Source organism: Rhinolophus hipposideros, assembly GCF_964194185.1.
Source record: "Rhinolophus hipposideros genome assembly, chromosome: 5".
NCBI lineage: Eukaryota > Metazoa > Chordata > Mammalia > Chiroptera > Rhinolophidae > Rhinolophus > Rhinolophus hipposideros.
The window spans coordinates 79,915,857-79,930,817 of record NC_138051.1 but is presented as its reverse complement, the minus strand read 5'-3'; the positions used below and the strand labels follow the sequence as shown (position 1 = coordinate 79,930,817).

Below are 14,961 nucleotides of genomic sequence, written 5' to 3'. Positions count from 1 at the left end.
AGAGAGTAATTCATACATAAAGATTTTTTTTTTTTTTTGGTGCTAATACAAAGCAACTTCCCAAAGTCCCATCCTTGACACTAGAACCCCCTGGATCAGTGACTCTCCAAGTCTGAACTACCTGCATAAAAATCCCCACAGGTGCTTGTGAAACATGCAGATTCCAGCGGCCAGCTCGGGACCTGGTTGATGTCCAGGAGCTCAGAAATGTGCAGTGGTAGCAGTTCCCAGCCGGCTGGTATACGCTCTGAAGTGGAGAACCACTGCCAGAGACAACCATCATATTTGTAGTGAGCCACTCCTATAATCATCACAACCATCCCGGAAACACTGAACCGACTTCCTGAAGCTGGGATCCACATTACCTTGCCGGCCTTCATCATTTGTGAAGAGCCCTGTGTCACTGCTGCTACACACACTGCTCGTTTCACTGAAAAAAAACAAAACAAACAAACAAAAAAAGAGTAAAACGTGAGCACACATCAGTTCCAGTTAGAAACAAAAATAAAGCACTGTCCATTCTTCTCTTGGTCTTCAAATGAGAAGATCCCAAGTTTCCCTAATTTCACTAGCCAATGAGAAATGTAAATTTCATGGCTAAGTCATAGGGGAAAGTTTATTTTCCCTCCAAGATAAAAGAAATGTAAGAGGAGAATTCAAAAACTTTCATTTATATTTCAAAGCACTCTTAAAACATCTAAAGTCATTGTGTTAGTTTGGCAGTAGAAAGTTATTTAAGGCTCATAGAAGTAATCTCAACCTGGCTTGGTACATTAAACAACACAAATTTACAAATTTATCAACGAGTTTTATTTTTAAATATTGTCAACTATCAGTCTCAAATGAAGCTATCCAACTTTAAGACATCTAGCATCTCTCAAATTTTTCCATTCATAAAGCAGCAAACAAAAATTCATGAACAGGAAAAAAAGTGTCAGTATGCAAGTTTTATTTTCTAAATTTAATGTCTTCCTTGATACCAAGTGAATATAACAAAATTCATTTTTGAAAAGGAAATTAAGATTTAATATAAAACCATAAAAATAAACTCCATTTGAACTCACTGAAATAAAACTTTTGCCCCATAAAATTTTGTCCAGTAAGCTTCATTTTCTGAGCTACTGCTAACAATGGATTCTGCCTCTTCTGAGACTGCAGTTCTTTCACTTAATCTTCATCAAATTTGATTTATCTGGTTCAAAGAAAAATTTCTCTATTCTTTACATTATTAGCTGTTTCTTTCATTGGGATGCCTCGTTCCAAGCTGGTCAATTTGTTTTTCACCTGCTCTAGATGATAGAAGCAACCAAAGCAAGAAACATTCTCACCATGCTGCATAAGGAAGAGGCTTAGCAAACACCTAGTCTACATTTCTGGATCAAAAATCTGAAAATATTTTATACTTTGCCACATTTTCAAATACCTTGCCAACATTAAATCCTATAAATGCTGGTTAAATTAGGTAGAAATGCTTTCCTCACTTAAGCTTGTCTCTGAATAGATCCAAGAGACTTGTTACAGCAAGAGCCAATAAAATACACCCAATTTCTTTAAAGGTTATTTCACTGTATTGTCTTCTGCACTTACAAACGGGAACATTCACAGGTGTCATTGTAGAAATGTACAAAACTATACCACTGGATTCTGTTGCATTTAGAATCTTCAAAGAGCTCTGCAGTTAAATCCAGAAGACAGGTCACCAAGTACTGCATTCTTCCAACTTCTGAGTTCAAAGAACCGTACCTCCTGAACTTAATGGTTTTGTTTTAGTATTTTTAGCAAATTTCTAAGACTATCTGGTCTAACACCACTGAGTTACTACACATCCTCTCATATTACTTACTACTTTATCATTCTCATCTTTCCTTAAAGATAAAGCAAATGTTATACTGTTTAACTCCTCTTGAGATGAAGAAGGGCTTAGATAGCACATTAGGCCATGGAACAGAAATTCTACTGCACCATTGTGTGGTAATTTTTACTGGTTAGAAGTTAACACTAACTAATTTAGGTAGGGCTCAACAAACAATAGCCAGTCACCTATTTTTGCATAGCCTGAGTTAAACATGATTTTTGTTCCATTTTAAATCGATGGGGGGGGGGGGAAATCAAAAGAATATTTTGTGACACGTGGATATTCAAATTTCAGTGTCAATAAATAAAGTTTTTGAAAGACAGCCACACTCTTTCATTTTTATACCATCTGTATCTTCTTTCACACCACAACTGCAAAGTCGAGTGGTTGCAAGAGAGAACATACAGCCCACAAAGCCCTAAAATATTTACTACCTGGCTCTTCACAGAGGAAGTTTGCTGACCCCTGCTCTAGATGTCCTACAGGTTCTACTCTACAATATTTATGATCCCCTCTGAGTATTTCCAATTAAAAAATGACAACTGTTGCTTTATTATAAACTCTGTCAATTATTTTCCCCATTTATTTCCAGTCACTGGTAAGCACTACAAGTTCTGGTGCTTTCTGGATCCTTTTTTGCATGGATTACATTCTCTCCTCATATAAGTAAAGGGGACAAGCTCAGAGAAATCTGCTGGATCAAAAAAGGTGTTGGTAACCTAAAACCTTCCTGTCACTGCACATATTCTATTTTTGTCAACAGTGTTTAAGGAGATTCACTGTTCCTGAAAGAGCTTGCACTAATCTCTTCTATGTATTTTCTATATACAAGGTGTGATCAACAAACACGGTGAATGTTTAAATTTTTTAAAAGAATTATTACAGTAAAAGACAATTGCCATTAATACCCCTCAAAGTACACCCCATCGCTTCAAAGACACGTATCCCATTGTTCTTGCCACTTTCTGAAGCAGTTCTGAAGTCCTCTTTCGTGAATGTCTTCAGTTGCACTGTCGTGGCTGCTCAATGCCCTGAATCAATTCAAAACGTTTACCTTTCGTGGTCATTTTGACTTTGGGGAAGAGCCAGAAGTCGCACGGTGCCAGATCCGGTGAACAAGGTGGATGAGGACACACTGTAATGTTTTGACAGAAATGTCCATATACCAGAAACGATGTGTGTGTGACACGGAGCATTGTCATGATGGAGGATGAAGTAAAGACACTCACGGAAGAGGACTTCCAAAACTGCTTCGGAAAGTGGCAAGAACGATACATAAGTGTGTTCAAAGCAAGGGGGAGTACTTTGAGGGAGATTAATAGCAATGTGTCTTTTACTGTCATAATTTTTTTAAATATTCACTGTATATTTTGATCACACCTCGTATAATTAATTAGAGTACAGCAATGATGTCACAGAACTATCACCAGGATTTTAAGATTATGACCAAGGAAGGTATGTATTTGCTTCACTGAGAAAATAATTTATGTCTTATAAAACACTTATTACGTAGAAGTATCATCATTCTACCAGTATTTGGAAATGACAATTTCATCTGATTACATCTGCTAATTCTATTTATTTCTCCAGAAGAACTTGCATTGTAGAAATCTAATCATACGTAAGAAATTGTTAGCATAATTTACTGGGGAGGAACAAAACAGGAACTTCATGACATGGTTGCACATAAACACTATGATAAAGCATGGAAAAATACAGTGCTAGCCATAAACACGAAGCAAATATTTCTCCTTCCAAGTTACAAGCCAAAGTTGTCCAGTCCTGCAGCCTTCACACCTGGCTCTGAGATTATGATTTAAAAAGAAAATCAGATTAGCGGGATTTCAATAATGATTTAGTCAACTATAAAATGTTAATTTATCTAATTAAACAGAATATTTACTATTCTTTTAAAAATAAGGTCTTATCTTTCAATAAAGACAATTTTCTTTTAGCACTTTTGCAAATCACAGGGTCAAAAAGCTAAAAAGATGACAGGCTTCCACGAATTTTTCCTATTCCTTCAAATTTATTATTTTTTTGCCATGGGCCTTTTTACTAGGCAAGGAAAAAAAGCTCTGTTCTTCATTTTTATAAGAAAAATATGTGACCCTACCTCTAGTGTCCACTCCACTTGAGATCCTCTGGAGCTTAGTCAGGAAGACAAAAACCCAGTCTTTATTAATCTTCATAAAAAGATAGCAGGTAATGAAATCTTGTCTTGTGTTAAAATGGCAGCAACTCCTAGACGTATCAATGCCTCCTGTCTTTGCCTGGGGAGCTGTTCTGTACTCCCTGTTTTTATATGATTCTCATCCATAAATAGCTTGCATATAAAAATCTTCCTAGAATATTTCTAAAATATTTTAGAGCAGAAATGTATTAACTCTGCAAATAATTCATACATCATTCAAAAAAAATTCAGTCCCAAATTGAGCCAATAAAGTCTCCAACAGGAAGAGGAAGGATTCCCAGCTTCCCTCCCTCATTTCTCCTAAACTTCCACTCAATCACTTAGTAAGCATTTATTAAGTATTTGCTATGTACTCGACACTACTATAACCAACACTAAAACTAAAAAAGAAACATGTAAACCACAATTTAAATGTATAAAATTTATTAAAAACTTAGTCTAGACTATGGGAGAAGGGTATGAAAAGGTTGAGAGAAGAATGCTTCCCCATGAAGAACATAATGCAAAATAAGGGATGGTGCCTAGAATGTAACCTTATAACACTAAGGAAACCATCCCTTTCAGGAGCCAGAAAAGTGTCTCAAAAATATTCGTATGTGAGTAAAAGTAGTAAAAGTACATCACACTTCTCTATAATGGTTTTCACTAAAACATGTTCCCACACTTAATTCAGCAGCATAGCCACCATGTTAAAGAAGACAAAAATTAAAGCCTGGATTTTGGACCAATTGTATTAACTAATTACTGTAATATTGTTAGAAAAGCAACAGAACCACATCCAACTGAAATAACTAAGTGTAAAGAAAGTCAACCTAACCAGCAGTTCTAGAGGCTTTCCTCTCCCAACATTTTATTATGAAAACTTTCTCTAAATTCCCTAAATTCTCTAAATACCCACTATTAGGAGGAAAACAACACAGCTTGTCCTCTGACCTGAGGTAGTTCTTTCATATCCCTAAACACAGAAGACTGTATATGTAGAACTGAATGAGAGTAGTTTAGACCTGTCTCAATTAAAATATGGAGGTACAGAATTAGTTGATCCTCTATAATCAAAAGCTGGTATCAATACATTACCACCTGAGTTGCTTACTCATTTAAGATTAACCAAATAGCTCAAATAAGATGTGTCTTTTACATCTGATTTTAAAATAAACAGGAGGATAAAAATTAAAATAAAAAGCAGGATAGAATTTATGGCTTACATCAGCATGCTAAAAAATAAGGGGTTTTCATTTCAATCTTTTATTAAATAATGATGCAGTTAATAAAAGTTTAAAATTGTCTTAGAATTCAGAAAAACAAAGAAAAAATGTCACCCCTAGACCCACAGCCCAAAGACATCACTGCCCCCCCGCCGCCCCCCCACCCCCCGTCTTTTTCCTGGATCGTCTTTTTCCTGGATCGAGGTGGTACATTTGTAACCACATGTAATCAGACTGAGTGAGAGGTTTTTCAGAGAAGTATCTCACATCGACTGCAAAATTATTCCCATAATAAATTATGAGAAAGTATACTGAAGGAGTTTTTCAGTTTCATTCAGATGGTACCACGAAGGCAGCCACCTCTCCAGTTTCACAGGTTCATTAGCACGGCCACTGCAATCAGATATACTTTGCAGAGATAATGATTTTCCTGGGACTCTGCTATTGAGCTGGGGGCTGTGCCTTAGAGAAGTCCATCCATCCTTTTAAGACTTACCTTTTCTTAGTGCTAATAGTGATTCATCTTTGGTTACATGAAATGTCTTTTCAGAGTAAATTCTTAAAGGGCATACATTCTGAGACCTGCAAATCTGAGAATGTCTTTGTGCTGCCTTTCCATATGAAATCTATCTTCATTGTACATAAAATTCAGGGGACAAGGGGAGAGTAGAGCAATCTTCCCCCTCCCCACCTCCCAAAACCCTCTAGGAAAATGTAGCTCGTCACATTTAGTACGATAGGGATGAATGCCAGCCTTATTTTTTCATCCCTTTTAAGATTCTTCTTTGTATCTGTTCCACCCCGACCACCAAAGCAGAATGCGAAAATATTGCCAAGATAGGTAGAGGTCTCTTTTGATTAGGTTTCCCTTTCAATCTTTATACTTAATTTTTTCAACCCAGGAACATCTTTTCTCTTCAGTAATATTTTTAAATCATTCGTGCATTCCAACACTTTGGTTCCTTCCTTGGGAATACGTACATACTTGCAGACTGGGTCTCTATTCTCTGTCCCCCACGTCTATCACCTTCTCTCTCATTTTTATCTCCTCTCTCTGCATTTTTGGGAGGGCTTCCGAAGTTTTGCGCATCATGAACTCAATGTTCTGCAGAATAAATTGTCCTTCATTTTAACATTGCAATTACATTTCAAATTTCCCTGCAATTTTTCCTCCCATACCACTGGGTTTTCAAATAGCCATCTTTCTGTCCTTATAACTTACTGCTCCTACTCCAAAGTGATTATATCTTCTTGCATCTAATGAAGATTTTCTAACATGTTCCCCTGGTTTCCACTGGCAATCATTTTCAAAGATTAGTTCTTCCTCTGAACTTTCAGGATAGTGTTTCCTTTCCCTTACTCTGCAGAACTTGTTCAAAGGCTCTTATTAAGGACTGATTTACTAGAATCTGGTATTTGCCAACAGAAAGGGTGTGTAAATTCCCCTCGGTCCTATTCTCCATTCCCGGGGCTATCGGTAACATGTTGTTCTCACAACTGGCCAAGAGGATGTAGAGAGCCCCTAGACTAATTCCCAGTGCCGCTGGTAGGCTTTCATCTCATATAGCTATGCTGGACTGAGACAGACTCTTCTAACCCTCACCACCTGATTCTGACCCCACTCCAGGGGTCTATACTAAATGAAGGTATATAAAACACTACCATTTCCAGAATGCTCTACTTTGAGTGCTCTTTCCTTCTCTGGCCATGCCAACTATAAACTTCATTCTTGGAGACTCTGTTTCCTAGGACTCAATATGCTGTGACTGCCTCCTACGCCCAAACACAAATACACCCACAGAAAACACTAAGATATGCTGTCCAAGTGTATTCTGGGAGTTACAGCCTCCAAACAAAAACTGACTGGGTAGTAAGGGATGGAACAACACTCTGGCTCAAACTGCAGCTGCCCACTTTCCTGAATGAAATGGACCCCGCATTTCGGCCCCACGGGCCGACAACCAATGCAGGGCCTCGCTGTCCCCCGTCAGGGCGGGCTCAGCACTGCTGACGCAGGCTTCCGACGGCACTCTCCAGCGCAGTTCTACCAGCCTTGTAGTTTGGGGAAACCTTGGCAATAGGTCGACTGTAAATCCTAGTTTCTGCTGATGTGCATTTGTCATGTTTTATGCCTTCCTAAGTATTTTAGTGGGCAGTGGAGGCTGCTTATCAGATAGGTGCTTTGTAAAAAACGAGGTTAAATTGATGGGAAGGAGGTTGTGACTTAAAAGAATTACAGAATCTCAGTGTGGCACGGGCCCTTAGAGGTCATTCAGTTCAACCTCCCCAACTTGACAATAACTCAGGAAGTACTCACCATGCGCAGGCTTGAATGCCTCCAGGCATCTAGAACTCATTACCTGATGAAACAATTCACTTCATTTTTATGGAGTTCTGTGTATAACATTTTTAGAATGTTATATTTTATACTGAGGCAGCACTTAGCTCTCTACACTCTCGATGAGTCTTAGTTCCTTCCTCTGGAGCCACACAAAATAATCCTAACATTTCTTTGAAGAGACAGATCCTCAAATACAATAGTATCAAACCCACCTCCCAAGCTGTCCTTTTCAGCTATGCCTAAGGATGTACTAGCAAAGTTGGATGAAATCTGAATACACACACTATGCGAGCTATTCCATACTCTCAAATGCAATGGTACCATGTGAAACAATGAATGGCACAGATACTCTTGGTCAGCATCCCTGTTTGCAGAACAGAAAACAGAACAACTTCAACCTACCACAGATACTCTTTTCCACAGCTCCAGTAACTCCTGATTAATGACCTCCACTTGCAAAGGAGGCTACTTACCCTAACCATGAAATAATGAATGCTATTGATCCGACAAGCTACTGCTATAGAGTGTTATTGATGACCCAATCTTTGGTTAAAATGGTCCTCATTTAGCAATTTCACTGTCACAAACACCTGGAGCAAAGCACACTCATAATTAAAGAGTTTGGGGGAGTTAAAGTGAGAGCTGATGGACAGAGATCTCAGCTTTCTCCCATTTATTCTTGCTTCTGAGCTATTGTTTGTGTCAGAAGGGATATTGATTTTCTATAAAAATAAGAAAACAAGAGGCACCAAGGGGCCGCGGAAGGTCAGCTCGGGCTGTAGAAGGAGGGGGAAGGTTTAGCACTCTGTCTCTGTCACTTGCCTTCCAAGAGAAGGGAATATTTTCTTTCCTGTAAGGTCGGCCTCTAATACATCACCTTAGGAAAGGCTCCTGGCTGCAACTTCAGGCATCACCAAACAAATTCACTTAGGAAAGAACAGAAGCTAAACTATATTCAAAGGGAACAAATGAATGATATGTTAGTGAAGAATTGAGCAAAATTAGCTCATAAACCACCTCAGTAATAGCTGTTATATGGGCAATTTGAATCAAGATCAGCAAAAAGTAATTTTACAAAACTGTTCCATTTTAGAATGGAACACACAAGCACTGAAAAATATTAAAATAGTAACTGATCTTTTTGCAGGCATAAGAAAACTATTACATCATAACTACTTTTAGTTCCTTACAACTCTTGAGGGACTGATTGGTGTAGAACTGAAGGAAGAACAGAAAGAAAAGCAAAAAGAATTACCGGTTAAGCTTAAAACTAATCCGTGTTTAGTTAGCAGAGTAAATTGAAGGAAATTAGAAATAAAGCTCTGATTGAGACATACATTTTCGAACCTAAAACACCTAATACACGCTTTTAAAAGCATCCTATCTAGCCATTGACTAGGCTAAGCTAAGCTTAATGATCGGTTTCATCCTAATAATTTCACAAGTTGGATCATATACAAGTATACTCTGACAACCCTCAATATCACGGATAAAGTTCTACACTTTGATCTTTATGTGAATAAACTGGCACATCCAAGCAGATTTATGAGAGGAACCAAGAGGATACTTGAAAGTATGTCTTTTAATGCAGAAAAAAAGTAGGAAAATTTTGACAGAATCAACAACTCACAAGACAGTATAATATCCAAATCATAAACTATTATCTACTTATACACACTAATACTATTCCTGTGTGTAAGGTGTGCTTAATATTTGAGGGCAGACTTTTAGTTCCACTTTACTGTTAAGAGTCTAAACATAATACGCAGTTAAAAAACAAAGAATCATCCTATTTCCCCATAGAGTAGATTTAGGGGGTAAAATATAAAGCACGTGTTCGTAACTACAGATGAATCAACGTAAGTCAAGGAGAATTTAAGACTCCTAAATAATTAGATGCTGAAGAAAAATGTTTCTCATTCTATTTCTGCTATTAGCCCACCAACTCCCTCATAACTACAAGGACTTTGGCACCCACATTTCTGGGAGAAAACTAAAGTCAGGAACCAGAAGAGATAGCCCAAACGGGGAAACAAGGTCTCCTCGACCTGAAAAGAGTACGAATTCATAATTATTGCTGCCTACTTCAATTTTTGCAGGCTCTCAGATCCCTACAAAGTATAGTATCACAACCTGTCTATAGTGTGCAGTAGATGTGTCTGTGGTAAGAAGGAACCGGAAATACTGAAGTGCCTCACTGCTAGATTACAGGCTCTGCATCTGGAACCACACTCGGGCTGTTATCTTGGAGTAGACAGAGTTAACAGTCTCTCACACACACAATTATGTCATAGTTCAACAAGAAACTCTAGGGAAGAAATAGATGCAAGCAACCATCCCAGAAAGCTATTTTTAAAATAGCTATTCTCAACTGGAAGACGAGTATTTGCTATGTATGCTCAATATTGAAACAAACTAACTCCTCAGTTGAGAGCTTCAATACTATAAAAGGCTCAAGTTGGCTGAGCACTTATTATTTCATTAAAAATGGCATGAGGAGGGGGAAAAAATACAGTGGCACGTAAATGCCAATATTAACAATAACAGAATACAATGGTTCTCCACTGGGACAAAGTCAAAGGGCAGGGAAAATGGTGGTTAAGTATTAACTTTGGAATCAGGTTTAATTCCCTGTTTCGGCCCTGGGTGACCTTGAGCAAAGAATCTGACCACTCTTAACCTCCATTTCCTCTTCCCTAAAATACAAACAGTGGTACCTACCATACAGGAGGGGCGTGAACATTAAGAATATGTGTTACGCACAAGAGTACAGTGTCTGGCACACAGTTAGTGCCACGTAAATGCTAACTAATATTAACAACAGAATACAATGGTGCCCCACTGGGACTACTCAATCCACCTACCGGGCACACATGGAGGCATTTCATTGGACACTGCGAGGGGGTGGGAACAACGTAGATGCCAAATATCCCGCAAGGCATGGGACAGTCCCTCACCCCAAAGAATTGTCCCATCCAAAACACCAACAGCAGCCCCACTGAGAAACAGATATCACACAATAATAATAATAATAATAATAATAATAATAAAGCATCACGCTGGGGAGTTTCAATGTTCCCAGGACTATCTCTCTGAGATGTAAAAAATAAAAACTATACTGACATTTTAAACATACAGCCGTTAGAGACAAATTTTCCTGGCTCGATGACATTTGGCATAAGACTAATGGGACTCAGTACTGTCACAATCAACGCCTACCATGTGTTCAAACAACTTGAATGTCAGCCATAAAAAACGAACTCAATACAGTCAAACTGTAAGTAGCAGAGAACAGAATAATAAACCAGAAGTATCTGAAACCCCCATGATTTTTAATGGGTAAAAGCGGTTTCCTAGGAACATTGAAAAATCCCACGTACCTGGCACCAGCATGTACACACACACACACACACACACACACACACAAAACCAGCCTCTGCTGAGTCCCTGGTTCTAAAGAACAATACCTATGTATGAACCACATGGCATAAATAACAGCAAACTGTTTTTAAAATAAAATTCTACAGAATCATGAATGTTCTTTAAAAAGCTAAAGGCAAATACTGGCTGACGGGTTAAAGGAGGGCTATGAAGTCAGTGTCACAGTGGCAGGTTTGAAAGCAAGGTGAACTCGTCAAGACCGTGGATTTGTACTTTGGGTAAATTAACGAGGCAAATCTTTGACTTAGTTAAGGGAGATCTCACCATTCTGACATGTTCTCATCAGAGGCCTGTTTTTGTTCATCTGCTTCACACGCCATCCTTTCTTTCCTTCCTGTTTTGCTGAGGAAAGTCCTATTTTCTGCTGATTCACACAATCCGTGGCCAGACGAGGTCCAGGGAGTGTTCTCCTTCCAGCGTGACAGACGCTGCTTCTTAGCAGATTTGAACCTACACCCTCTCTCATAGCTCCAATCTGACACCTTGAGCTTCTGCTGAAGGCTGGCGGCCACCTCTGATGTCACTCGCTTCACCTTCCGCCGGCGCCTGAGTGGTCGACAAGGAGCATTTTCCGTAAAGGAGTCGGACTCATGCCAAGAATGTTGCTTACTCTTAACAACGGTGTTGAGAGCTGGGTGCCGTTTGGCTACCATGGTGTCATCAGAGTCACTAAAATTGGTGACGGGGGCCATTTCTCGACAGTCCTTAATGGCCTCATCCAGACTGGACTCAGAGGCCTCACTGTAGCAGCAGGTATGCTCTGCCAGGTGAGTGAAGTCCGAACGGCGCTTCCTGCCTCTCCGTTTGCGAAGCTGCCGCCTCTGCTGCCGAGGGCTCAAGGCCATGTCCTCCCACAGCTCGCCAAGCTTATTCTGTTCAGACGTCTGCTCCAAGGCTGAGGTTAAGTCATGGACCAGCTCATCCATGAGGCCACATCTGCCAAAAGGAAGTTCAAAAAGAGGAAAAGAGAGCCTGAACAGGACCTGTTGTTTTAGAGTAGTTTTTTTAAAATAGATCACGGCATTGCAGAGCCCGCCGGAACTATACAAAATAAACTCACCTTCCATCCGGCTACACTTAGAACCTGTTCCTACCATTCATGCTCATTTTGGCACTGAAAATGGGTGTTTGGCCCTTGTTAAATGCCTGAAGTCAACATGTTTTTAAGCACAAAAAAACCAAACATTCTCCAAATGAGAACTGAGATATCAGCAAAAACAAGCAAACTCAGGGAAATAAATCTTTCCCCTTTTCCGCTAATTAAACTTGTCACTAAATTACCTGACGATGAGATCCAGAAAGACTAGAGAACGTCTCATTAGACAGACGCAGAAAAACACACAACTTCAAAACCATGGATGAAGGACTGTTTTACCGCCAGGGGTTACTAATACGAATGCTTGTGGAAGGGAACAGAAAGACAACCTAATGACACACTTTAAGGACGGCTGCTTGCAGTTTCAGTGATCCAAGAATTTGTAGTGACCTAGGTTTGTCCTCTGAATGGAAAAAAGATACTAAGTTTACGCCTATTCTGGTCCCAACAACCACCTGGAAGATACCAGGTAAAATCCTTATAGAGTATGGCATGTATTTGCTTAATAATTAGCAACTTTTAAACTCCTCTCCCCATCCTTCAGAAAATAAATTAAGTGATCGTCCTAATTATGTGCTGTAGTGCTAGACAATCACACATAAACAGGATATAACTGAGATTGAAATTACAGGGATGAGTGGAGTCCCTAAGATTTCTAGCTAACTGCTTTCCAAAATTTCCTATTTTTCTATTCATTCTTGTCAGGGTCATTTCAGAGGCAAACATTCCAAGGGATGAAAGTATAAGAGCAATTTTCAAAATACCCTTTATAAAAGGAAATGTCTAATGTAATCTGTAAAACACCTAATTAAATACATATTAAATTAGCACTTTTCCCTAGCCCTTGTTAAGCCCCAAGTATTTCTAGACCATAATTAGAACTTAAAACTGCATGGCGCCACTCTCAGACCATTATTTCCGTTCGTGCAGTTTCCATTTTGCGAAAAACTTTCTAAAAGCTATTTTCACGCTGTCCCCCTGCCAACGAACTCAAAGGCAGGAAAACAGCTGGCTTGGCTCCTCTGCCACAATGGTGGGAGCAATGGGGACAGCTAGTTCCAAAACTACCAACCCAACAGAACTTCTCCAAGTGTCAACAGCCACACATAAAATGACCACGTCCCTTTAAGCAGTAAGTCGTTTAAAACGCCATGACTGGGGTTTGGGAGACAACTGTCCCGAAGACCCAAGTAGATAAACAACGGGGAACAGCATGTCTAAATCGACTTCCCCCATAAAGAACTGCTTTAAAAACTGAGGCAGAACCGTCCAAACTCGAACGTGTAACCGAGTCACCAAACACCTGGGAGTCGAATGCCCGAGCAGAGTCTCCTGCCTCCAAGGCTGCAAGTGACCGAAGAACCCTGCAGGTCCCACACCACTCGAGTGGGCCGCTCCGTCCAAGAGGCCCCCCGGGCACAGCCAAGCACTCCTGGGGAGGCAAGGCCGTCTGAGCCGCGCCGAGGAGGGGGACATTGGGAGAAATGAGGAGCGGGCGCAGGGTCGGAGCGGGAGGCCGGGCTGGGGGCGGAGGGGGAAGGAACGGCAGGAGACGACTTCTCGTTCGCGATCACGGGGGGGGCGGGGGGGGTCAGCTCGTCTAGGACAGAAACTGCGACACAGCGAGTCCCTCGCCGTGCAGGGGTTGCCACCTGGCCACACACGTGACAAAAAAGCGTGTTGCCAAGGACACACCAACGCCCCGGCCCGCCCCCGAAGGCTAGGGCGACCGTGGCTCTGGACACCAAAACCTCCCGGGGTCCTCGGCCCAACAAGAGCCATAAAGAGGAAAGAAGAGGTGACTGTCGCCCCGGAAACGGCCCGACCCCCATCCCCTGGGACGGAGGAGATGGGCCCTGAAAAGCAAGGCCCCACCATCCTCGCCCCTCCCGCTGGCCGCCGAGGTCCCAGGAAGCCTGTGGCCACTCAGCCGCGGCCAGGAGCCCGAAGCCCCACTGGCGCCGGCCCCTCGGACCCTGACCCCCTCAACCCACATTTCCCCCTCACCAGCTGCCGCAGGTCCCTCCACCGGCCTCCGCTTTTTTGGCCGAGTCTCCCCGCCGGGGTTCCCCCTCTGACCTCATTTCCGGTATAGGCCGGAGGGGTGGGGCAGGGCGGAGTGGGAGGAGCTGCCTGCGCGAGAGAGCCCGCCCCGTCCAGCGCTTCCGGTCCGCGGCGCGGCCAACTTCCGTCCTGTGGGGGCGGGACCGTGGGGAAACCCGGAGACCAGACAATGCGCTGCGAGCGGTGGCGGTGATGGCCCCGGCGAGGCGGGGGTGAGGAGCCCGTCCGGGGAGGAACCCCCCCCATCGCTGGCCTCATCTTCTTTGGGGAGGGGCGTCAGGAAATGGGGCGCTAGGCGCGGGCGTCGGCCTCGCCCTTGTTTGCTGACCTACTTTGATAAAGGGTGTGAAACGGAGGGGTGATGGATCCGCGCTTGCACCATCAGAGTCGGTGTAACCTTTGGCGGGGCGGCTTTACTCCATGGGTTACTCAGAGTATGGAAAGTACACGTGGCTTGAGCCACAAAGGAGTACTATTGGTTTCTAACTCCCAAGTATAAGTGACATATCCATGAGTTCATACTGCTATACGTTAACGATAGGAATGAATTAATCAAGGAGAAGAGCTAACCCGGTAAAGCACAAGAATTCCAGGAAACTTACGTAGATGCCCCACCCCGACGCTTAACGCCCCACTTCTTCAATGTGGGCTGCGCAGGGTGCCTCCCTGTCGCCGAGTCCAGGAAGAGGGGGACACGAGGAGCTTTGTAGGAGAGACACTAGGCACACACCACCTCTGCCAGGAGATCAAGGTTAACATCCACAG

The 14,961-nt window shown here is 41.8% G+C and overlaps 1 protein-coding gene across 3 annotated transcripts in view; it reads right to left on the bottom strand.

Annotated features, from left to right (window-relative positions):
• GPATCH2L (G-patch domain containing 2 like) overlaps window positions 1-14,261 on the bottom strand; it is a 49,665-nt gene extending 35,404 nt beyond the window's left edge. For all 3 annotated transcript variants that reach the window (XM_081048621.1, XM_081048623.1, XM_081048622.1), the window contains exons 1-3: window positions 14,140-14,261; window positions 11,301-11,972; window positions 366-430 (exon numbers count right to left, since the gene is read on the bottom strand). In XM_081048621.1, the coding sequence (XP_080904747.1) occupies window positions 366-430; window positions 11,301-11,962 (727 nt within the window). In that variant the 5' untranslated portion in view covers window positions 11,963-11,972; window positions 14,140-14,261. The remainder of the gene's footprint in view (window positions 1-365; window positions 431-11,300; window positions 11,973-14,139) is intronic.
• Window positions 14,262-14,961: the final 700 nt, after the last annotated feature.